The sequence below is a fragment of the Oryzias latipes genome, chromosome 11 (assembly GCF_053564925.1).
Source record: "Oryzias latipes strain Hd-rR chromosome 11, Olatipes_Hd-rR_3.1".
In the NCBI taxonomy this organism is placed as follows: Eukaryota; Metazoa; Chordata; class Actinopteri; order Beloniformes; family Adrianichthyidae; genus Oryzias; species Oryzias latipes.
In genome coordinates, this window is record NC_136247.1 from 6923889 (window position 1) to 6948358 (window position 24470).

The 24470-nt window shown below is 39.1% G+C and overlaps 2 protein-coding genes across 7 annotated transcripts; one reads left to right on the top strand and one right to left on the bottom strand.

Annotated features, from left to right (window-relative positions):
• Positions 1-10667: 10667 nt before the first annotated feature.
• otud6b (OTU deubiquitinase 6B) lies at positions 10668-14087 on the bottom strand. Of its 2 annotated transcripts, none has more exons than XM_004074200.3 (8): positions 13947-14087; positions 12629-12777; positions 12247-12345; positions 11861-12061; positions 11651-11771; positions 11499-11560; positions 11310-11416; positions 10668-11207 (listed from the first exon to the last, which is right to left on the bottom strand). In XM_004074200.3, exons 1-8 carry the CDS (start codon positions 14014-14016, stop codon positions 11123-11125), a joined length of 894 nt encoding a protein of 297 aa, XP_004074248.1. In that variant the 5' UTR covers positions 14017-14087; the 3' UTR covers positions 10668-11122. The 2 variants fall into 2 exon arrangements, with proteins under 2 accessions (XP_004074248.1, XP_078810725.1); XM_078954599.1 differs by having other exon boundaries at positions 12247-12388.
• Positions 14088-14135: 48 nt separating this feature from the next.
• On the top strand, positions 14136-24307 carry rab5aa (RAB5A, member RAS oncogene family, a). 5 transcript variants are annotated; one of them, XM_011481244.3, is made up of 6 exons: positions 14136-14275; positions 20676-20897; positions 21047-21198; positions 21569-21691; positions 21811-21904; positions 22250-24307. In XM_011481244.3, exons 2-6 carry the CDS (start codon positions 20732-20734, stop codon positions 22363-22365), a joined length of 651 nt encoding a protein of 216 aa, XP_011479546.1. In that variant the 5' UTR covers positions 14136-14275; positions 20676-20731; the 3' UTR covers positions 22366-24307. The 5 variants fall into 5 exon arrangements, with proteins under 5 accessions (XP_011479546.1, XP_020562983.1, XP_020562984.1 ...); XM_020707324.2 differs by lacking the exon at positions 14136-14275 and adding an exon at positions 16374-16633; XM_020707325.3 differs by lacking the exon at positions 14136-14275 and adding an exon at positions 16379-16629.
• The last annotated feature ends 163 nt before the right edge of the window (positions 24308-24470 follow it).

Consider the following 24470-nt stretch of genomic DNA (forward strand, 5'->3'; position numbering starts at 1 on the left):
CATTGATGGTTTATTTAAAAAAAACTACAATTAAATACATTTTTTTGGTAGAAATTGTTCAGACACAATGCATTGTGGTCTATATTTGCCAACCTAGTGAGCATCGATGAGCACTGGTTTTTCGCAGAGACTTCTGGGAAATTTTTAGGGCACTGGATTTTATAATTGTAGATTCGGACAGCACTAGAAAATGGCGAACGCACTAAATGGTACACTATGTAGTGAGGAGTGAAGGAATTTGGACACAACCACTGGCCTCAGTTTGCTACGGAATCCAGCTGACTAAAACTTTATTTATTAACCATTTTTGTTGTTAACGTTTGAAGAAAATGAAATAAAGTTTTCCCTTTATTTTATAGTTGGATTTATACTCTACTGAGTAAAGATTTGTATAACTATGCTAACCCAGGTGTTCCTTTTGTCTCTGCAGCAAAAGAAATCATGTGAAAAAGTAAAATGTAGAAATTTGTTCTCCAGAACTTATTCAATATAAATATATAAATACATTTTACAATAGGATAACTAAAATGATAAAAATGTGAGTTGTGCAATGCTAGAAGTAAAAACGGGTAACATCAATTTTGATGCTGCAATAATCTCCACGGCTTCAGAAACGTGATATCACCAAGCAGACAGGACCGACCAAACAGAGACATTAACCCACATATTCCTGAAGGACATTTATGTGCGCGGGACATTAATTTGGTTGGCTGGGTTGTGGGTCTGCCCGTGCAGCCAGCCTGCAAACCACAGACAGATGCTCTGCAGCGCCACAGGCAATGTGTGTTCTAGAAAAACCCAGGCCAGATGCTGCTACCTGGTGTCCCACCCGCTTGCTTCTCGGCTACAGTGAGCATGCTCCAGTTGCCATCATCTGACCTCAAAACTGTTGTGCAGATTGTGTGCTGTCAGTCATCTGGATGGTGGAAAAACAGCTGGAATGGAACATGTTTTTGGATTATGACTTTAATTCATTACAAAAAGATTTCAAAAAACTGACATGTAAAAATGAGATGTTTTGATCATCAAACATGCATTTCTGAGGGTACGACTCTTTTAGCTTAGTTTTCTCTGCAGTTTTGTTCCCCAAACAAAGGAGTAGGCACTCTACCACAAACAAACACAAACCTCTCTCCCCATTACTAAACCCGGGGAAATCTTCCAAGACTTTCAAAGACATCCAAGATTAAAGATTTATTTGTTCTTTTGAAGTTGCAGCCGTGTTTTCTTTTTGACAAATTTCTGCAACAAATGGTAATGGTGTTTTTGCACAGCGGTTGATGATGACCCAAAACTGCCAGCGAGAGGAAGCCGGTCTGATGGCTGGGTTCCTCTCTTAGAACTCTCGTAATGAGGAATGGTTTGATAATGGCATCTCCTTTTGTAACCTCAAAAACAGTGACATTTTACTTGCTTGTACTGAGTCTGTTTTGTGTAATGATGTGAAGAAGAGAGGGGGGAAAAAAGAAAAAGCGTTCTTGCGGTTAGGTTGTACCTGTGGGTGGCTTTGTTTTGTGTTTTTTCATCATTTTATAGTCTGGTGCACTTCAAGTCAAGCTTATTCTTTCGTGTGTTATGATGAAGGAGGCTCTTTTGTTGCATTGATTTAGATGCAGATTACACAGGTATTGTGTTGTGAATCTGCTGCTAATCCAAGTGTCATTTCCCACTGATGTGCAAATGTTTTTTATTTTTATTTTTCCTCAACTCGAACTGCATTTATTAAAGTAAACCTCCAGTGTTTTTTATCTGATTGTTAGATTTCAGCTCTGATTCCAATAGTGATTCATTGTTTCGTCCTTCAGTATCTTTTGGATCCATCAGGAGGAACTCAGGCTGCAGAGCATCAGTGCCCCTCATCTGTTCCAAGGCCAGCAGAGACTCACACTGCCCCCTAGTGCCCGGCAACTTTTTCCAAGAGGATTGATTTTGCAGCTGGCGACCAGACGTTACTCTGGTTCTCTGCCAGTGGCTCGATACTGGGATCTGTCAGGGGCAGCGGCATAGATTCAACCGATTGGGCTGATCCACACTCTCGCTTACTACTCCCCCTGTCAGTTGGTTGTGTCTTCCTCACTTCAGTCTTGAAGCCCCTCATTGAAAAAAAAAACACTATTTTAAAAACACTATGTTAAAGATCATATTCTAAAGCAGGGCCGGGTAATTGCGTCAGCAATGCCCCCCATAAATGCCGTGACTGCCCCTCAAAATGTGATCGCCTGCAAAAATCCACATTCAGCCAAATAAATAATAAATGGCAAAAAAGAAAAAAGACAAAAACAACAAAAAGGGATAAAAAGAAAAGTTAGAATAGATGAATGGACTGACAAAGAAAAAAAATATTAAAAGCAGCCTCAACAAGGTACAAAGCAGTGTCCTGCCTGTCCCAAGCCCTGTAAATGCATTTATCTTTGTCAATAACAAAACTCAGTCAAGTTGGAAATATTTACATGATATTTTATGTTTTCTGCAGTATTTTTTTTCATATAACCCTTGTGCTATCTTAGATGACCCCACCCTTACATTGAGGTGTTCTCCCTACCATGACAAAGGTGGATAAAGGTGGAAAGATTTCATGTAATCCATGGACACCAGTGAAGATCACAAATCATTGAAGAAAAAAGGTTCAGAGCACTGTCTAGTGGGTCTAGATGACCCAACTCCCAATGTTAAAGTGCCTAGGATAGGACAAGGATAAATGTTGATGTTTGGAACCTTGAAGCCAGAGTCAGAAGCTCTGTGGACGGATATAAAAAACCAACAAGATTACAGTCAAAAGCATGAAAATGAGATGTAACCGCTTCAACCAAAGCTTGCAGTTTTCGTCCCTTCCAGCATCCAGATTCAACCCCAGACAACTCTGGGGGAATCCTGGATTAAATGCAGCTGAAAGTGCCAACATGAACACACCACAACACACAATCCAGGACTGCAAAAAGGGCTTTAACATAGGGAAAATGTAACAAGCTGAAGGTGCCTCTTTGTCAATATATCATCCTCAGTGAATTTTCCAACCTCCCTTTACCTGAAAACATGCCAAATGAGAATTTATGCCCCCACTACTTTATCATTCTTTACTTTTTTCCCCCCATGAGGTGATCACGGCATGGGAGACAGATATTTTCACCAAAGGCAATATCCCCTCACAGTAATTATATCAGAGGGAGAGAATGGCTCATTAACATACGTTAGGCATGTCAGGAATCTACAGACGCCGTTTGTGGATGCCCCCATGTCGTACCATCCGTATGGCGTCTCCTTTGAGGATGCAACTTCCTCATTTCCATACATGTCAATCACTTTTGTGTGGTTTTTAAAGAAAAAAAACTTTTTAAAGACTCTGAATGAGGCAATCATAACAAAAAAGTGCATCTGTGGGTGTATGGGGGGGGGGGGGGTCGGGGATGTGTTTACTGAAATAGCATGATGAAAAAAATTAGATCAGAATGGATCTATGATGAAATACGTGTCTTTAGTTTTACTGCTATTGTGTTGGCAAAGGTTCATAAACCTTGACTCCAAAAAACGAATGGTCCAGTCCGTGAGGTGGTACAGTCCTGCTGCTGCAGCTAACCCGCCGCAGGATCCAGCATCTGCTGCAGGAAGAAAGAAACTCACCGACAGCCAAGAGAAGGACAGACATACTCGTGGGACACACAACTTTAAACAAAATCTGTGGGCCTGAACTACATTTTCTGAACTAATATTCAGTATTTCTATGTCTATAACAGTTATTTTTGTCTCAGTAGAAAAAATGTACTTTCATCTCAGAATTCAGAAATTCGAGTCAGAACAGCACATTCCACCGAGAAAGATGCGAAATATAAAAATCCGATATCTGACTCAAATTTTGAAATAATTTCTTTTCCGCAAAGAATTTTTACCTTAACTTAAAAAGTTTTGCTGAATCTCTTAGAGATTCTGACTCTAATTCCAAAACAATAGCGAAAAATTCAAAGACAGAGAACTGGTTTACTTTTTTTATTTTTATTTTTTTTAAAGAATCTTGTAGGTCATCAGTAATTTGTTTGGGTTAAGGAAAAGAATTCGGTAAACCTATGGTGCTAAATTTAAGCTATGTAAATTTATCATGTTTGACTAAAAAAACATAACTGGTAAGGCTAAAGTCCATCTCCAATCATCTTTTGATCTATTGTAAAAGTTTTCTCAGTGGTCTGTTAATTATGGTTCTGTCATTTTTAGCCAAAATCAAATCAGGAATTCTTTAGAAATTCACCTCTGACTTGTGGGAGGACTGTAGGTGTGGAAGTAAGCTTCTGCTTATTTCCCATGATTCCTTTGTTTACATCTCTCCCAATAGCTTACAGACCCTCACAACCTGACATTACCGGTGCAACAAAAATGACGAGCAATATTGGAGCTTTCCAGCCGTACAGTTTAGAGCCAAATGCCAGCTCAGACGAGGAAAACAAAGACGTATATGGACCTATTTGTCTACAAGTGGATGCATCAGAATGGGGGAGAGCAGGGAGTTTTTAGCTTAGTGATGGTAGCTTATACGAAACAAATGCAGGCATATTTTGTCTTCTCCTAAATCACAACGTTTTAAGTAATGAAAACTCAGAAATCCATTTTTAAAGTTATTTTCTTCTTTCTATTAGTCCTACATCATGAGAAAAATGTTACAAGAACATGCTAAAACACCATTTTCATTCAAGTAGGGCTTCAACAGCTTTTTTACTTCTTATCATCATCATCTCATCACTATATCACTGTAATTCCACTGCTAGTTCCAAAAGGTATAGCAGTGATGTAAGGCAGACAGTAACTTCGTAAGGTACGGGATGCTGTAACTTTTGAACAAGCGATAAATAATGTGCCACAGTTTGGAAGAGTTCAGTGCTGTTTAAAGCTCTATGGTTTGATGCATTTGACTGTGGGGTTTTTTTTAAGTGTAGGAAACCACTGACAGCATCACTTAACTAAGACAAGCTATAAAAACAAAACAAAAAAAAACATAAAAATTTGTGTCCAGAAAAACCTTATTGCTTGAATCAGATGCAGAGCTAGACCATATAGGGGGAGCAAGAGTGGGGACAGAAGATTTTGGAATGGGGGTGAATGAGAACAATTCAATTCAGTTTTATTTGTATCGCTCAATATTTACAATAATAATCATCTTGATGGGCTTCATACTGGCAATTGTTTAATAAACATGAATCAAAACGAACATAAAGTCATAAAATACAATAGCTAATGGCTAAACTAAACAGACTAAACTAAACTGGGCATCCCTGCCCTTAGACTCTCCTTCGCAGAACAGCAGAGTGGAAGGATGCCGGGATCCAAAATACAGTTTTACAACAGTTTGATTATTTTTTTTTAGCTGAGGTGCTATTTAAAAACCTTGTTTTTGTTGTTTTTCCAATGCTTAAAGAAGCTTGTATTGTTGATTTTTTTTATTTTAATATTTTTATCTTTGTCTGTCAGAAGTCAGAACTCTGTCTCCTCCTCTGGTCACCAGCAGGAGCAGTCTCCAAAGCATTGAAAGCACTTCATCTCCCAGCAACCCCAGCGTGCACTTCCTGGACGCCACACACCTGACTCTCATTCACTCAATCACTCACAGTCTACTTAAGCACTGCACTGAGCCTCGCTCAGTGCGAGCTATTGTTTGAGACATTCTGCCTTCTTTAATGAGTGTTAAATCCAGACCTGAGCTTTTGTCTCCTGACCCTGTTTCTGACTCTGTTTGCTGTCCACCTGCCCTGACTCTTGCTTGGACTCTGACCACCCTGTCTCTTCTCTGATGATCTTGTGCCTGTTAATGACTCCTACCTGCCAGACCCTGATTTCGCTTTATGGACTTTTAGCTGGGCTAATAAACCGCTGCATTTGGATTCAGACGTCTGCCTGTTCTTGCGACATTGTCAATATTGACACTAATATTTACTCATGTTGGGAGCAAATGCCCCCCCCCCCCCCCCCCCCCATAGCTCCAACTCTGGCTTGAACCCTTTTTGCATACTCCTGCCTCCATGGCAACCACTTTTAACATTAAAATATCAGAAATGCAGCAGAGAGAACGCTCATTTTTCTTTTTTTTCTGAAAAGTTTTAAATTTATACTGCAAAGTCTAAGTTTCAGTCAGACCTCTGTTTTATTTCAGCACTGAGGTGTGTTTCATGTTTTTTAGCAGAACAGATGAGTTTGGAGGAACTCAATCCACACTCATAAGTCTGAGGAAAACTCTTGGAGTGTTGAACTGTAACAGTACGATAAGGAAAAAACATTGGTTAAAAAAAAAACACAAACAGCCCTACTTAACCAGCCTCACCTTATGTTCTTGTGTCATTTTCTTTATGTTTTTGTTAAATGAGTGCAAATGAACAATGGCACCTTAGGATGGGATTTAAAAAGCTTTTTGTTGTTTTATAAAAGAAGTTTGAGTAGAAAAGAGGCAAAAAGAAAAAAAGCTTCACTCCACCAAATGTCATCAAAGTGACTGAAGACGTCCATTTCCATCACCATCCACTCCATCTCTCCCTCTCGTTCATTGTTGTTGCCTTTTCCCTTTAAGTGCACTTTCGCCCACACCACTTGGAAATTGATTGAAACAAAATGTCACAATTATGCCCTGTAGCTTGCCGCTTCAATTATTCATCAATTAGGGGGTAGGCTGCTTTTTTCTTTCCTCTGAGCTGATTTTTCATTCAGTTTGCTCGAGATGTATGGCTCCCCTGCTGTTAACCAGTCCAAAGTCATTAGTTTCTGGGTTTGCAATTAAACCTGATGCATTATTCATGAAGCTCCGACTCAGTAGACGCATGCCGCAGCAGTGGCTGCAGCAGCTACAGAGTCAGCCGGTAAGCTCTGGAGGCTCGGATGAGAAATTAATTTCAAGCAAGCAATGAAGTTCTCTCCATCCTTCCCTCTCTTCATCTATCTCTTGTCTAGAAGGTTGAAACAGATGCTGCTAGCTGCTGATGGAAATAGAGATGGGGCAACTGAGGAGACAAGATCTTCTGTCATTTACTCCGTCTGCACTAGAGGGGTTTCTCTGAGAGCCCCAACACTTGGTCTGCCTGATATCGTAAGGTTTTAGGGATTACCTGGAGTTTTAATGGGAAAAAAACATGCCATAATGTCCTTAAATAATACCTATTTAAAAATAAATTATCGTTTTTTTTCTTTAAAAAAAGGGCCCACTTTTCAAGTCTTTTACTGTCACGAATCCTAAAATAGGCCAAACATCCATGTTCCGATGCTGCCACCTACAGGCCACAGAGTGAAGTAACATGTGAAAAGTAAACCAAAGCTCAGAAACTGGAGCTTTGCTGCACAAATGTTTAATAACGTGTCCAACTTCAGTTCCAAAAATCTCCTGTTAACGTGAATGAATAATTACTGACTGTTGTTGAAGAAATGAATGACAACTAAATGAGTTATTTTATATATTTTGACTGATACAGCCAATTGGAAGTAAAGATAATTGGAATTACAAGAACGGAAAGCTCGTCAAATCTGCTGAGAAACAGATAAATCATAGGAAAATCAAACATTGTGATGGTTATAAAGATTCCAAACAGCAAAACTGTGTTATCAAATTGATGATCAGGCGTGAGGATAAATCAAAATAAGCCTTCAGAAATGACAAAAACACATTTACCTGCTAAATCAGACGGATTTGTCAGGTACAAATTAGTTCTCCTTTTATCTTAAAGCTTTTTTTTAACACAATTTTGTCTTTCTAAGTTTATACAAGTATTGTTATCGAAATGTTTGTCATTAGTGTTTGTGGTGTATCACTATTACAGTAAAAACGTGTGTTTTTTTGCAGATGACTCTCCGTTTTCCTTGCAGGTTTCAGTAGGCTGTTACTATTTTGTGTCATTTCAATTTAGTGGCCTCCATAACATAATACTGCCACCACCATGCTTTAATGAACTGGCGCCGACTGATCAGTGTCCATGAGGATTCAACCAATGTTAATATCTAAAGATATTCCGTTGTTCCGTTGTAAAAAGTCAAAAGATCCTTGTTTCAAGAAAGAAAAAAATATTTTTTGTCTTGCAGGAAAAAGAATATTATCAACACAGATTATAAGTAGCAAAATAATCTTATTCTTAATGACTGCAATTTTTTTCTTAAATTAAGAATTCTAGAAAAGACCATTTGTCTTACTCCACTGACTGATTTTTTTGCTTATGTAAAGAAATATGTTCAAATTTTTAATAATTTTTGGATTATTTTGGCTTACAAAATACTAGCTTGTGGACACAAAATTCTAACTTGTTTGCACAAAATTACAAATTGAGTGCATAATTTATGATTTTTTAATGTCCATGGCTCCATAAAATACTGTGTCTTGGGGATTGTTCATTATGTTTCTATTTAAATTGAAAAGAAAATGCATTTAATGAAGTCAAAATAAAAGCTGTGCTTTTGCCTTAACCTTTGTGTTGTATTAAACCACGCAGCAAGTTGAGACGAGGGGGACGACAAAAGATATTCTATTGAGATGCAAAGAAATGTCTTTGTGTTTTGTGCTTTAATTTTCATTTCCCTTTCAAGTTTGGCACTTCAGTCTTTTGAGCAACATTCCAGAAAAAACGGCAAAGTGGAAACAGAAGCAGAGTTGAATTTTTAAAACATTATTGCACACTTGTGCTAAATTAGCCTTATGATAAATTCTCAGAAAGAACCACAAAGATTTTGTTTTGAGTTTCATTCAAAAATTGAGCTTTAGTGAATTTAACTCTTGTGCTATCCTAGGCACTTTAACATTGGGAGTTGGGTCATCTAGATCCACTAGACAGTGCTCTGAACCTTTTTTCTTCAATGATTTGTGATCTTCACTGGTGTCCATGGATTACATGAAATCTTTCCACCTTTATCCACCTTTGTCATGGTAGGAAGAACACGTCAATGTAAAGGTGGGGTCTTTTAAGATAGCACAAGTGTTAAATCACTTCCTTTAAGTGTTTTTCCTTTTTTTTTTTCGTCCTTATAGGAGGTTTTGGTGACTTTCATTTTATGCTTAAAATTGTTGTAAATAAAACAAAAAATTAATTTTATCTCTTGTTAACAGTTGGAGAATCCATCAGTCTTCATCTTGCCATCACTCACACCTTTTTGTCACAATTACTGCAAGAAAGCATCACTGGATCACATCATGGAATTAATCAGGTCTGATTTTGTTTTTTTGTTTTTTTCATTTTGGGGTAATAATAAAAATAGTCTTGTATTATAGATGCATGAAAACCTTTATAAATGTAGATTTCAGAGGGGAGATGATAGTGATTATGCTAAAGTCGTGTCTTACAGTACCTGTCGCATCAGGTGGCCCTCCAGTCGTTCAGCAGCTAAAGTTTTTGAAGGACTCCAGATGGCACCGAACAGTTGGAAACTCCTTCAGGTCATTATTCCCCCCCCCCCCAAATCAGTTCAACCATTTGCAGGCAAAGCGTGAGGCAGCAAAGCAACCCATTTAATCACAAATCTGTGTGATGAGTAAAACAGTTCAAGGACTGTCGTGGCAATTTTCCAACAAACAGTCAAGCTGAGAGGGAAATATACAGAAACGGCTTCAACTGTTGTTAAAGGAGGAGCTCGGCGGGGAGGGTTGATGGAGTTGCTGCTCAGTGGAGGATGGCCAGGGTTGTTGTTCTGGAAGCAAACCTGCTACCTCTGGTTTTAAAATATGCTATGAAAAAACAGAAGAAAAAAACAAGCTTTCTGAGCTTTTATTCAAATTCATGGCGCTTTCTTTAAGTCACACAGGCCATGTAGAGACACACTCCAATGAAAACGGTGCTTTTTTTTTTTACAGGTTCCTGTAGCATTTTTCTGATGACGGAGGTCGGAGGACACGTTTAAAGAAAATTGAAGTTAAGACTGAATTTATCTTTTCAGATTGTGATGAATCAGGTAAAGATGTCATTTGAAAAATATATTTTTAACAATCTTATTATCCTAAGTACTGTGTCACTTTCAAATTAAATTGGGTTTTGTGGGATTTAGAAAATAAAAGAAACAATTTATAAGGAAAATGTTTTAAGCTCCTAATTAATTTGAAATTGACTAAAGATGAAACAATAATAGACAGTTCCACACTCCCAACATTGTGGGAACAGTTTGGAGCGGCCTCTTCCTCTTCCAACATTACTGCACCAGTGCACAAAGCAAGGTTCATAAAGAAATGGCTGACAGAGTCTGGTGTGGATGAACTTGACAGGCCTGCACAGAGTCCTGACCTGAACTCAATAGAACACCTTTGGGGTAAATTAGAGCAGAGATCGAGTCAGGCCTTCTCCACCAACATCAGTGTGTGGCCACACCAATGCACTTTTGGAAGAATGGTCCAAAATTCCTATAAACACACTCATCAACCTTGTGGACAGCCGTCCCAGAAGCGTTGAAGCTGAAATAGCTGCAAAAGGTGGACCGACATCATATTGAACTCAATGGGATGACACTCCAGTTCTTATGTAGGTCAAGGCAGGTGAGTCAATAATTTTGGTATTATATTGCATACATATATATATAGAGTGATACAGAAATATGTATCTATATATACTGTATAGATAAATGAGAGAGAGAAACAGGACAGACAGAGTTCTGCGTTCTATAAAAGCTCAATTTTGAAATAGGCACATGGACTTTGACCAAGAAATAAAACTATTTAAAAGATTAACTCAAACAAGTGTTTTTGGATCCATTTAATGTGTTTTAACAGCAAACCACTGACAAATTCCCAACTTTTTGTGGAGCTTGGAAAATACAGGGGCCTCGTTTTCTTTTATCTTAAATTTGTTCTTAAAGCAGCAACCGACATTTCTCAGGTCTTTATTGTGACTTTGTGAGCTCTATTGACACCTTAAAAGGTGGCGTTTACACCCCATAATAGGATTTAGCCTATAAAAGAGCTGCGACCCACTCTACTAGTTAGAGGGGCCGTGAGTTTGAGACCTGGAAGAACCACATTATGTTTGTGCAGAACACTAGCCTCCATGCTGTTACTGCCAAAATAATTTCCTTCTGCCTAATATTTAACATCAAAATCCTGCTGTGTTTATTAATCTTCCCAGAAAAGGAGCTCCATGTTTTCAAGATCCTCATCAGTCCTTTGAGCTGTGACACAGAAAACCTCCGCTGGCTCTCAGCTCTCCTCTGCATTGGCCGGATTCTTCAGAGGCTCCACGCTGTTGTAATGCTCTCCCAGGCCGTAGGCATGATGCATGTACCTGCAAACAATCAGGAAGACACGTGATTTCAATTAAGGTTTATAGGCATTTTGATAGGTTTGTGTGATGGATGTGAGATTATTATAAAGCAGATCGGCTTACACTAAAGTGATGGGTTCGGCGTCGTATTCCTCCCCGATTTTTAGAGTGGGGGAGTCGGCCTGAATCACTTCGATGGGCAAGCGGAGAACGTGGGTCAAAGCCCGGAGCTTCAAAGAAAAAAAAACAAAAGATCAGATGAGTGAAAAGGGCAGTTAAACGTCGACACCTCCAGATAAGGAGCACCATCACCTCCAGCTGCCCTCCCCAAGCTGCTGTGTGCTCCACCTCACTGCAGTACTTCTCAAATTCATCTGGAGGGACAGAAACAGTTCAGATCTGCATACTTACAGCGGGATGACAGGTTTACTTTGTTCTGTGAAGCACAGCAGACGGCGACTTGCCTGTCGTGATCGTGTCCCCGGTGGTGGGGTTGCTGAGGAAGGGCAGGAAGTTCTCCGGATTGTTCCTCATGTGCTCAGCAGTGCGGGACCTCAGCTCTTTAAAAGTAACGTTCAACCCTGGCTAGGAAAGACCCAAAAAATCAAAATGATCCCTTTGCTGACAAACGGGGCGTTTCCGATAAAAGCATCACGCCGACGGAAAACATGCACCTTGGACCTCTGCGTCAGCTGATCCTCCACAGCGCGGTACATGCAGTGGCCGTCGGAGGAAATCTCCTTGATTTGAAGGGTTTTCTCAGCCAGTTTCTGAGCCAGCTTCACGCCCTCCTGGTGCCTCACACCCTGGAGATTCTGCACTTCGGCCTCTGCGATCCTGCTATCCCTCTCCTTCTCCTGAGCTGCTTTCTTGTCCTGGAGGGTGTTTCAATAAAGTCGATCCATTCAAATGACAAGAAACAGACATATAGATCAGTCAGATGGCTTTCTCAAACTTGGAGAATTCAAAAAATATCTAAAAAGGGCTGCAAACAGGGACAATTTACCCCCATTATTCATATGCGGTAACAATCCTATACAAACTTCAGGTCATCACTCACCCTTCTTTTCTGTGCTTTTGTAACTCGAGGCTGTTTGACCTCCTCTTGTTCTCCAGCTTCTACTTTTAAAGTCTCCACCCCATTTGCAGCCTCCTCCACCTTCAAGATCAAGGAAGAGCAGCAGCGGTCATGAAGCTGAAGGCTGCCGCCGTACAGTTTATGAACCAAAAGCCAAAATTATGACATGTTCAATAAATGCAAAGCATTTTCTCTGCTTCAAAGGAGGAAAAAAAAATCCCATGACAAAATCTTTACCTTTATAAAAAGGAAAAACATACAAAAAAAAGATCAAACTATACACTTAATTAGCAAAAATACAGTTTAAAAAAAAAAGCATAAAAATGTGTTCAAATGTACCAAATTAAAGTAAACCAGCTCCTACATCTTTGTCCGGTGCAGATTTAAGTTGCTGGAGTTCATCCTCGTGTCTCTGACTCAGGTCCGCCTCCAGCTTTGCGATGTCTTCTGTCAGCTGTTTCCGTCTTTTCTTGTCGTTTTTGGGGACGGCATTTTTCATACTTTGGATCTTTGCTAAAGAAAAATAAAAACAAAATGAATAGATGAATAAAATCAAGCAGAGAAGAAGACAGGTTAAGAACATAACACAAATAGCAGATCACAGCTCTCAGGCAGTTAGAAATAGAGGCTCAAGAGGATTGTTTTGTTTAGAACTATGACTTCTGTTGGCTGCCAAACAGAATTGTTTTGGGACCGAATCATGATAGGTGCATTAAGAGCTCACAAAGTGCATCAAATTTCATAATAAAAGTCTGTTGTCTATTCTATCTGCCTTTACTTTGCCAAGCTCTGAGAAAGTTCCTCATTCATGGTTAGTTTATTTTATTAGTTGCTTTGCACCTTCAGATCAAAGTGAGCTACATGGAGTTTTATACCAACCACTATTTGACTATTAAAGGGCAAAGTCAGCAGCATCTTTATTTGGTTATTTTTAAACTTTGAATCCGTCTGAGTATGCATTTTCGTACTGAATCGAGTGTGTGGGTGTTGAATCGATTTTACTAACGATTGTCTCTGCTCTGAGTTCCAACAGCACCAGAAGCTCCTACCAGAAAAATAAACTCTTTTTGATCTGATCGTTTGTTTTTCTTTTTTAACTTGATATTTTGTATTTCGCATTTCATTCTCACCTTTTTATGAAATGTGTTTGAAAATTTTCATGACTTAAATACTTCTTAACTTTTTTGTCTTTGATCTCAAATGTGTGACAAGATAATTTAAAAATAAATAGGAGTATTTATAAATAAATTAATTCTCCTAATGTGTTTAGTCCATTATTGTGATGTCAACCTGAACCACTGTGACTTTACAATCAGATTATATGAATTTCATAAGGTTAAAACAATTTTATTCTGTATTTAGAACTGTGTTGTATTCTTATATTGTATTTTTATAAATGATGATTTTTCTTATTGTTATACTCTGCAAATGTTCAATAAAAATAATCAGATTATTTGAATTTTTGACTATTTTTTTAATACTTAATAGTAAAATCATTGAAATGTTAAATAAAAAAATAGAATAGGAGCCCTTTCTAACTTTCTGTGATGGAGTAAAGTATACAAAATATCTGCACGTGCTGCTATACAGGAAAATACGCTTAAATCACAATAAACCTGAACTTGAGAGGAGAAGTGAAGCTAAAGCTTTGCAAACACGTGAAAGCAGGTCATGTCAGCTACCCTGCAGGTCCTTCTTCTCCTTCCGGTGCTGCTTGATCAGGAGCTCCTCTGGCGTCTCCACCTCCGCCATCGTTCGCTGCTGGTTTTTCCTGATCCTCGAGTCTCTTTATCCTACAGGAATCCACCTGGAGATACTCCTGCACCCCGGCACATTACTGTACCAACAGCGTAAACATTAAGTAGTAAAAAAAAAAAGAAAGTTGACTGTCGATGAAAGCAATCGTAAAAGCCCTCCGGAAGCTACATTCGAGCAAATGCTGCAGATTCTTATTCGTTTGAGCTTAAAGGCGGGACGTGGAGCTACAGTGACACCTGCTGGCGCAGTCGTGGTAGGACAACCTTTCCCCCTTCAACACAAATAAAAAACATAAAAGTAGGACTATTTGGGGCTCCCAGTGCTATTTCTTTACTTTTATCGTATTCATAAAAAGTTTCACATTTAACTGTTAAATTGTTCACAAGAAAGAAAATAACAAAGAACAAAACAAAAGATCCAATAAGTATTGTCTGACTGCAGCATTGAATATTAAAACTGTTAGATTGCACAGTCAACTTGTTCCTACCACATTCTTCTTCATTAATGCTCATGTTTAAAATCCTTTAATCAGAAAGCCTGGATGCAAGAAAGGCTTTTAGAAATGCATGGAAATGTTCATTTGCATCTCCAGTAGGTCTGAAAACCCTTTTAGTTAAAAAAACCTGGAAGTTATAAGGCCAAATAAAAATTAAAACTATTAATTTGTTTGCTATAGGAAATTATTTTTGTCTTTTTACTGAAATTTTGTCTTTTTACTGCAATTTAATATTTCGTTGGGAAATATTTTACTTTTTAGCGCATCCCTTGGCTTTTTCCTGCATCCAGACATAATTAAGAAAAAAATATGGAAAAAAAATAAAAAAATATTGAACAATTCTAGATCTCATGGGAATAAAGACTTCGAATAAATTGCCTTTACACTATTATTATTATGCGTTTTAATAACTTAAAATTATTGTTTATTTTCATCAGTATTTCATTGCTGTAATAGTAGTAGTAGTAGTAGTAGTAGTAGTAGTAGTAGTAGTAGTAGTAGTAGTCTTCTTTCTCTTTCGGCTTTTCCCATCAGGGGTCGCCACAGCGAATCATCCTTTTCCACCTCACTCTATCATGAACATCTTCTATCCTAACATTAGCCAACTTCATGTCCTCTGTTAAGACATCCATATATCTCCTCTTTGGCCGTCCTCTTGCCCTCCGGCCAGGTAGCTCCATCTCCAACATCCTTCTACCAATGTATCCACTATCCCTCCTCTGAACATGTCCAAACCATCTCAGTCTGGCTTCTCTGACTTTGTCGCTAACACAGGCAACATGAGCCGTCCCTCTGATGTACTCGTTCCTTATCCTGTCTAACCTGGTCACTCCTAAGGAGAACCTCAGCATCTTCATCTCTGCTACCTCCATCTCAGCCTCTTGTCTCTGTCTCACTGCTACCGTCTCTAACCCATAGAGCAGAGCTGGTCTCACCACTGTCTTGTACACCTTTCCTTTGAGTCTTGCTGGCACTCTTCTGTCACACAACACTCCTGACACTTTCCTCCACCCGCTCCAACCTGCCTGCACTCGCCTCTTCACCTCTTTTCCACAATCCCCATCACACTGAACTGTTGACCCCAAGTACTTAAACTCCTGCACCTTCTTCACCTCAGCCCCCTGTAACCTAACGCTTCTACCTTGATCCCTCTCGTTCAGACACATGTATTCTGTCTTACTACGACTGACCTTCATGCCTCTTCTTTCCAGAGCAAACCTCCACCTCTCCACCTCCAAACCTCCAGTAGTAGTAGTAGTAGTAGTAGTAGTAAAAACAGTCTTTACACTGGCTGACATACATTAACACCAATAATAATATTAATAATAATAATAGAAGTTCAGGTCTGGCCGTAGTTATTTTGAATGTTATGTGCGAATAGGCACTTCCTCATGATAATGCAGTTGATTTTTCTAAGGCTAATGTTTTCAGCACAGAAAAAGAAGCTAATAAATGGATGATGTGTAACCAAAATGCACATTATTGCATTGCTCCCACATTTGTAAGACCGTCTAATTTTGCATTTTGTTGTTGGCCGCACGTTTTTATATTTAACATTAAGTCCCATTAACTGCCACGCTCCTAGTTGTGTGAAAAGTGTCTTCCACATTTGATCCATCCCGTGAAAGTGCGGTGAGCTGCATAGAAAGCTCAGCTCAGGAACTTTTCCTCTAGTCTAGGTCCGAAAATTAAGTGCGAATAGACACTTGCTTTTGATAAATGTAAATTTTCCACTTTTCAAAATACACCATTAAAAAGGTTATAAGGCCGAATCCGAATTCTCCCCCTACCCTTACGGCTTCCCCCAATCCATCAATTGCATGGGCATAGATGGGTTGGGCTGTCCGCAATAATTGCTTTAGGGCTAACCCTCGCCGCGGAGGGATGCCGAGCCCACCGCGGTGAGGGTGTTCCGCGTCGTGTTGTGTGCAGCGGAGGAGAAGCGCGTTTCCGAATTTATTTTTCACGTTTGCATAAAATGACATTTGTGAATCGGAGCGTCACGTGTGCATTTGTAAAACAGGTTGTGTGCATTTCTGATTATTGAGACTGAAATAACTCCATACGTTTCTTCTCGTGGGTGGCAGATGCACAGAAGTTTACATTTAAATGTAGGTAAGGAGTTTTTTGTTTTAGCATGACCTTTTAAAAGCTGTAAAGCCAATGTTATGTCGTTCCGAGCGCTGGCAGCTCCGCGCTTATGGCAGGCCATTTTAACATCAAAAGGCTAGCTGACCGGCGACTATTGATGACGTATTCGAGTGGGAGTCGCGTCCGAATAACACAATTTTTCTACAATTCTCTGTTTGAAAGGGCTAAATGTATGGCTACATGGAAGAATTCGGATTCGGCCTAGGTATAGCATTTGAATAATAAAGTTGCATCTTTCCATCATCACATTGCGTTCGTGGTTAATTCGTCTTCTGAGTTCTCCGGTAATCACCATGGAAACGCCGCTGGGCCGACGTGATGTCTGACGTGGCACGGAGGCCGGAAGAGCTTGTTAGTGTTTTGGTTCTAAGAGGAAGTTGCGAGAATAAAGAAAGGAGGAGACGTGACGCGATTCTTTAAATTGTTTTTGTTGCCCCCCCCCCTCCCAACCAACTTACCGTTCTGGTGCCTGACGGTCGGCGTGTGAAAAAAACTTCAGCGGTGCCAATAAAAGTTCCGTGCGTCGTCTGGCTCTCAGGTAGCGCGCCGTTGTTTGGACGGCTAACGTTTCTTCATCTGTTTGGGACTCCTTAGCCAGCGCTGACGCTAGCTAGTTCTGGCTAATGATGCTATGTTTGACGCCTGCGGGAACACAGCTGAAACACTCCCGTTGAGTACAGCTTTCAAATTTAGTTGATTAGGGGAATGATGAGAATAATATAAACCAACGGGGTTAGTAGCAAGTACGGCTAATCGTTTTAAGCTGCTAGCTAAATGGGTGGGTGGGTGAGTTGCTAGCTGTGCTAAGCTAACCTAGGTAAATTAAGCAACTCCTCTACATCTTAAAACTGTTGTCAGTAAACATTTAGATAAGATAATTGGAAGTATGCATTGTTTGGATGTTGTTCTTGAAGTTGTGTGCTCTTTAAAAGTGGTCAAATAATAGATTTTGATCTTGAAAACATATGTGGTTAGTGGTACATCAAGCTACATTACACAAGAATTTAAGTTAAAATGCGTCCAAGCTAGCTGCAAGCATTTACAGTATGTTTATAGTTGACAGATGACGTCTAAACCCAAATTTAGCGCACTGTATGCATGGCGTGTTTGTTGACACTAATCCTCAAATGTGGGTAAACGGAGAATATTCTTGCTGAAAGTTGGTCTACAAAACCAATTCCGTAGAGTCCTTTTTTAGATGTCTAGATTTAAGACTTTCAATGGTGTTCTGGGTGCCTGGCACATTTTGACTGTATTATGGATTTCTATGTGATGATAGTGAGTGTAAACACAGCTAATGTGGGTTTATTTAGTCTAGTTTATTAGATTTCCATTTAAAACAGGTTATTGTTTAAACTTGTAACGTAATGAAAAATAACCAGGCTTGATAATTTCAGGTTAAAAAGCTGTATATATATTTTTTTATTGTTGCTATTTTGTCCCTTGTGGAAGCCTTCTTAATTGCATTTCTGCATTCATATCTGGTTATTGACTATGAATTTATTTGATTGTAAGCTTTGTTTTCGTCTAATCTCATTAAGGAAGAGCCTATTTACCATGTTGGCACATATCCTTGAACTGACAGATTAGACTCAGGAGGCAGATCACTTGCCAGTCGGTTAGTTGTTTTAGAATTCTTGGCAAAAAGCCTGATCTTATGAAGCTCTGAAAGATTCATCGGCGGATATTAATGAAACTTTTAAGTTGCTGTAAGTAGAGCCGTCAACCAACTAGCTTAGTCCAAACCGTGTTTTGTTTGAATATATCTGAAAGGTTATTTTCCTATCGATTCTCATGTTAAAACTGTTGGCTATGAGGGAGGCTGCCCTTTTTAATATATCGCACTGTAGACTGGCCACACATTTTTTAGTTCATTTCACCGATGCTCTACCTGTCTGTTTTTAACACTAACTATTACTTTGTAGTTGGAAGTTTTGCTTTTATATTCTTATTGTTATTTAACATTTTCTGCTCTGAGAAGGTTTTGTATCACATTCTTTTACTCAGTGAAGCAGCTTTAGTGGTTTTTAAATGTTAGAATCAGTTCCAATCAAATTTAATCCTTAATTGTTTTAACATTCTTACACATATATCAATACATGTCAGCAACGTTTTTAACATATGGTGGAAATAATATTCTTAGATGGTTTGAATTTTTGCTGTGCTAACGTAAGTAAACCTTTTTCATAAATATCTAAAATATAAGTCAGGAAATACTCATTTGTAACAGTTTGAACCTTTTTCAGCCAAAAATAATTATATTTTTACCATTCCAATATTCTAAATTCACCTATATTGTGGGATGACATAGGAGAAAATAGGAATAAATCTTATTCTAAATGGGTCAAGAAGGTTAAATGACTTGCGATACAATGCTGTATCTATCCAAAGTTCAGCTTTTTGGGCATGTTTGTTTGTTTTGGTAAACAAAACAGATTTGAGGCAACTCTGTGACTTGACGGTGCTTATGACAAAGCAGTCCACATCCCTGCATCATTTCTGCTTTATCCACTGCTGGGCTTTCGAGTGAATCATGCCGCCTGAATTCATGGAACAAACTGGAGTTTTGACAAACAAGCCTGCTATGTCCAAAATCTTGTTGTTTTTATGTATCGAACATAAAACATCTTGAAAGAACAGTTCTGTGAAGATGGAGAGGCAGCGTTTTACTTTAACATTTCTATCAGAATTGCCTGTAATTGCAGGGCTGCCCGTTTCTGAGGAAATGACTGTTGGTAAATGCTTGATTGAAAATCTCCTTATCGGCCTTTCTAGATTCAGCTGTTGCTTCTCTATTGTGACACTATAGTAACACATTTTTACAACCTTTTTTCATGGTTGTTTAAACCTTGTTTGTTCAATATATTGAGTTTTTACGATTTATTTTGAATAATTTTATTGATATACTTTATTAATCAGTTGTGTATTTTCCCAGAGAGATGTTTTTGGGTGGTATGAAGCTGTTTTTAAGTTACCGTAATGGTTGTTGTTGTTGTTGTTTTTGGCTTCTCCTCTTAGTTCTTGCTTGAGTGCCCCCTCAGGCGTACATTTATCCTTATCCTTAAACCAGCAGCAACAACTGTTGTTTTTTGTTTGTTTTTCACAGACAGAAATGTTTACATTTTGTTGCAAATTGTGCAGTTTTGACCAGAATTAAAGTGAAAATAATTGTCCTTCTGCTTGTGGTCCTGTGTGTGGAGGAATATGACGCGAATGAAACACAACTAGTGTAGTTTTTTTGTACTCCACCTTAATTCTTCTCGGTGTGGGTATCATCACCAGACTTTTAGAAATGACACACATAATTGAGTTTTTATGCAGCTTAGTGTATATTATTCTCCAAACTATGCTGTGGACGACATTCTTCCATGTAATGTCACATAAACAAAGTCATTATCTCCTAGAGGAAAAAAAACTATTTAGCCCTAAATAACTTTGAGAGCAATGCATGGTATGTGGTTGTTCAGCAGCTTCTGCTTTAGTGACACTAACCCACAGACCCACTGAATAACCAGTGATCAAGTAAGGAAAGCATTCTCTAAAAATATTTTTTGGTCCAATGTTTCGTTTTTATTATAATTTAATGATTTGAATCCAGAAATCCTGGCTTTTTAACCTTTTTTTTTTCTTGCTTACTTGCTTTCACTACCTTAAGAAAGAAACTTGTCAGCAACATCTCTGGAACAAATCAGTGGTTTTGTCCTGTTTTTGACTCGAATGTAAGCCTTTTTATGGAGTGTAAACTTAAAACACAGTTATTCAGACGCTCTCATATTAAGGTCTGTCATATCAGGGAAGATTCTGTCAGTTTAAACATAAACTAGAAAGCCAACAAATCAATGAGTTGTTCCTCAAAAGATGGCGCTCCGGTCTCACTTTGGTATTCAGTGATGGCCGCACTAATATCAACTGGTTTTGTTTAGTCGTAAATATGTTTGGGAAATATTATGTTTTTGTTTTGTTTTTTTGCTTTGTTTTTTGCTCTACTTTTTTTTCTTTCTTTCAGCTGAAGTCAAGAGGGTGAAGTTTGGCGCTCAGGAGTCCAGAGGATCTGATCAGGTCATGGCCAATCGAGGAGGAGCTACAAGACCCAATGGACCCAACGCAGGCAACAAGATCTGCCAGTTCAAGCTGGTGCTGCTGGGGGAGTCTGCTGTGGGGAAGTCCAGTTTGGTGCTTCGTTTTGTCAAAGGACAGTTCCATGAATTCCAGGAAAGCACGATAGGAGGTGAGCTGCATGCTGTATGTTCAGTTTAGGACTTTGATTGTTGTGATCCGGTACTTTTAACTGCATTTGAGTCCTGTTTACAATAGGATGACAGTTTGTGCTAAGCCTGTGGTTTTTGACTAACCCACTCGCCTCATTTCCATCGCCAGCGGCCTTCCTCACCCAGACAGTCTGTTTAGATGACACGACGGTGAAATTTGAAATCTGGGACACAGCTGGTCAGGAGCGATACCACAGTTTGGCACCCATGTATTACAGAGGAGCACAAGCAGCCATTGTGGTCTACGACATCACAAACGAGGCACGTTCATGTCGCGCAGAAAGCGCTGGAACTATGGAGCTTTAGCTCCAGTGTTGGCCTTCTTTGACTTCCCGTAACTATTCAACTGTTTACGCAATTAACATAAATGAACGGATTCTGGAACTTTACAGTAGTGACGTTTTGAAATAAATAACGTAAACCAACTGATTGGGACGAGGAGAAAAGCACTCTTTACAGTAGTAAGTCTTGATTGACGTAGTTAACATAAAAAAAAGGTTTCTGATGAGGAGAAAAATGATCGTAGAGTTACGGTACTTCAAAGAGAGTGTAATGTTAGCTTCAGGTTCATGTTTATTTTCCCCTCAAGAATTGGCCCAAGTGAAAGTTTAGCTAACATGCCTTTTCGTAGGAGTCCTTCGCACGAGCAAAGAACTGGGTGAAGGAGCTACAGAGACAAGCTAGCCCCAATATAGTCATCGCTCTGGCGGGCAACAAGGCGGACTTGGCTAACAAGAGAGCTGTCGAATTTCAGGTGAGCAAGAACACGCCATATTTAGTTCTATTTAAATCCCACGGATGCTTAAATACATTGACAGCCGGAACGCTTGCTGGATGTTTAGCTTCAGTGGATTCTCCGTGTTGTTTCAACAGGACGCCCAGTCTTACGCAGACGACAACAGCTTGCTGTTTATGGAGACCTCAGCCAAGACATCGATGAATGTCAATGAGATATTTATGGCAATTGGTGGGTAATTCAAATGAATTCATGTTTTTCTATTGTAATAGGAGACATTGTGGTCGATCGCATGTTTGTATTCTCTTGCATAGAAGTGCTTGCACAGTGGGTGTGTTACTGAGACTTGTGATCACAAGTCAATTCTTCAATTGAGCAATAATAGAGCGTTGACGAATATCATGGCTTCATCAAATCCGCCAGACATGAGTCACTGCAGGGAGATAATCCACTGCATAATCCAATGTCGGCTGGTTCTACGTCACTATTTTTTAATGAAATAAAATAGTTTATTTGTAAACAACTTTTAAAAGAAGTATTTTTTTTTTCACATTTTTGTGACTTTTTATTCTTTAGCAAAGAGATTGCCGAAGAGTGAGCCTCAGGCTCCAGGAGCCACCAGCGGGCGGAACCGTGGAGTGGACCTGACAGAAGCCGCCCAGCCGGCCAAGGCTCCATGCTGCTCCAACTAACAGGAAGAACACAGTTTTCCAACACCTGCATACTAGTTACTGATGTGGCTCGTGCCACCGAAGCTACTAAAACAATGTGTCAGTCATTGTTTGAAGCCAGAAAAGATATCCTGCGCCCAATTAACCCCTCCATCCTGCCCCCCCCCTTCTCTTCGACTTTTTCTGTACCGTGACCCGATGAAGCCTCCTAACCACTTTGTCTTACTTTTATGCCACCAACTCGTCCATCAAGTAGAATTGATGGATTGAGAACAGAAGCAGGCGTCCCTGTTGCTTAAGCAGATGAGAGTTGTTGGTGGAGGAATCCCTTTTACTGGAATAGCTTAAAGCCTAACTGCTGTTTTGTTTTTATTAATACGTTAATCATTGTTTAGATTTGTGGAAATGATGAATTCCCATCTGGGTAAGTCAAAAGAGACAAATGTGTTCTAACAAAGTCTGTTGGAGAAGAATTCTGAATCTGAGAGGGGAGGTGGTGGAACTCTGTGCTCCCTCTCGACCCTTTTTACTTTAACGGATAGAAACAAAAGGCTTTTTTAAAATCTGATTCCCTTCACTGACCCTGTCCGTATCCTTCACTTCCACTAAATTCACTCTATTTATTTTTTTCTTCTCCCCTCTCCACACCTCTGGGCTCCATCATGGCTCTGTGCCTGCCTGTAGCCTGTCCATAGCGGCATTGTGCAATGTTTTGCAGTATTTACTCTTGAGGTGAGCGTCTGCCAGGACCAGCGCTGCACAGCGGAACCCCTTCCTCACTCACCCACACCTGATGTGTTATGTCTTATCATAGACCCTCATGCGCTCAGACGGGGGATTTAAGTCCAGGATCGTCTGACGGATTTGTCGCAGTTGTTGCAGGGTTTTTGTTAAAAAGAGTGATGATCGGAGCTTTGCAATATGTATGAATTCTTCGTAATTATGTTGGAATCATAATTATTTGACATCTTAAAAAAGTGCTTTAGACACACTAGTGTCATTATCCGCAATCTGGGCCTGAAACGGTGACGAATTTCAGAAGGAGATGAAACAACACACTCGTTTGTGTGTGTGTGTGTGCACGTTGGAACTCACATTTGCACAATAAAAACAAAAACAGATTCACTTTCTCCGCCGAGCTCTTTTCTGCTCTAGATCAGCTCATATTCTGTCTGTTACACCTTATTGGTCCGTTTCCTACACATTGTCACATAAACACCCGCGGCATTAAGACTTCAGTCTTTTTTTGTTGTTTTTTTTTTTGTTACAGATCGGTTTTATTCACGTCTTGCACTAATGATTCTCATAAAATTTCTCTAATTTCAGGTGTGATTATAAATATATACATAATATAAATATATAAATAATTTACTGTAAATATCATGTTGCAGTGTAGTCTACCCTTTTTCTTTTCATTTTACCAACTACTGCTTGCTAGGGAGTTGTTTAGATAATCAAGGAGAAGACAAAAAGTGTAGTTTAAAAAAAATGGCTACATTCTCAGTTTGGACCTTTTTTTTTCCCACACACAAGGATGCATAATAAACAGTGGTGGTCTTTATGTATGTAGTGATATTAACAAAAAAATAGCATTTATTTAGAATCCATTTCTCCAAATAAAAAAATGTTTATCTGAACTTTTGTGTGTTGCGTGTGTTGTGTGAGCGTGTGTGTGTGTACAGAGACAATGATGCCTTGTTCTTTTCCCTGTGTGTAGAGAGGAATTTCGATACGCACCACAATCAGATATCACATTCAGAAGGATGAAAATCCACTGGCCTGGAGCGATTTGTGACCATACTGGATTTTTTTAAATGTTATTTTATTCCAAAACCACTTAAAGATGGCATTTTTTTGTGTGAAAATACTTATTTGCATTAAAGGATAGTCTAAAATGCAAGTGTTTGACAGCACTGTTATGTAATGACCAAATCAATACTGAAATAAATGTGATCATTTGTCATTGTGGTACGACTTTTTTGTGTATATACACCTCATGTCACTTTACTTTGACATTTTTTTTATTTTTTCGGTGTTTTTTTACTTTTATTTATGCTTCATTGCTTTATTGTCTGAAAATGTGCTAAAATTATGGACAAATGACCTTGAAATTCTTTGCCTGCATT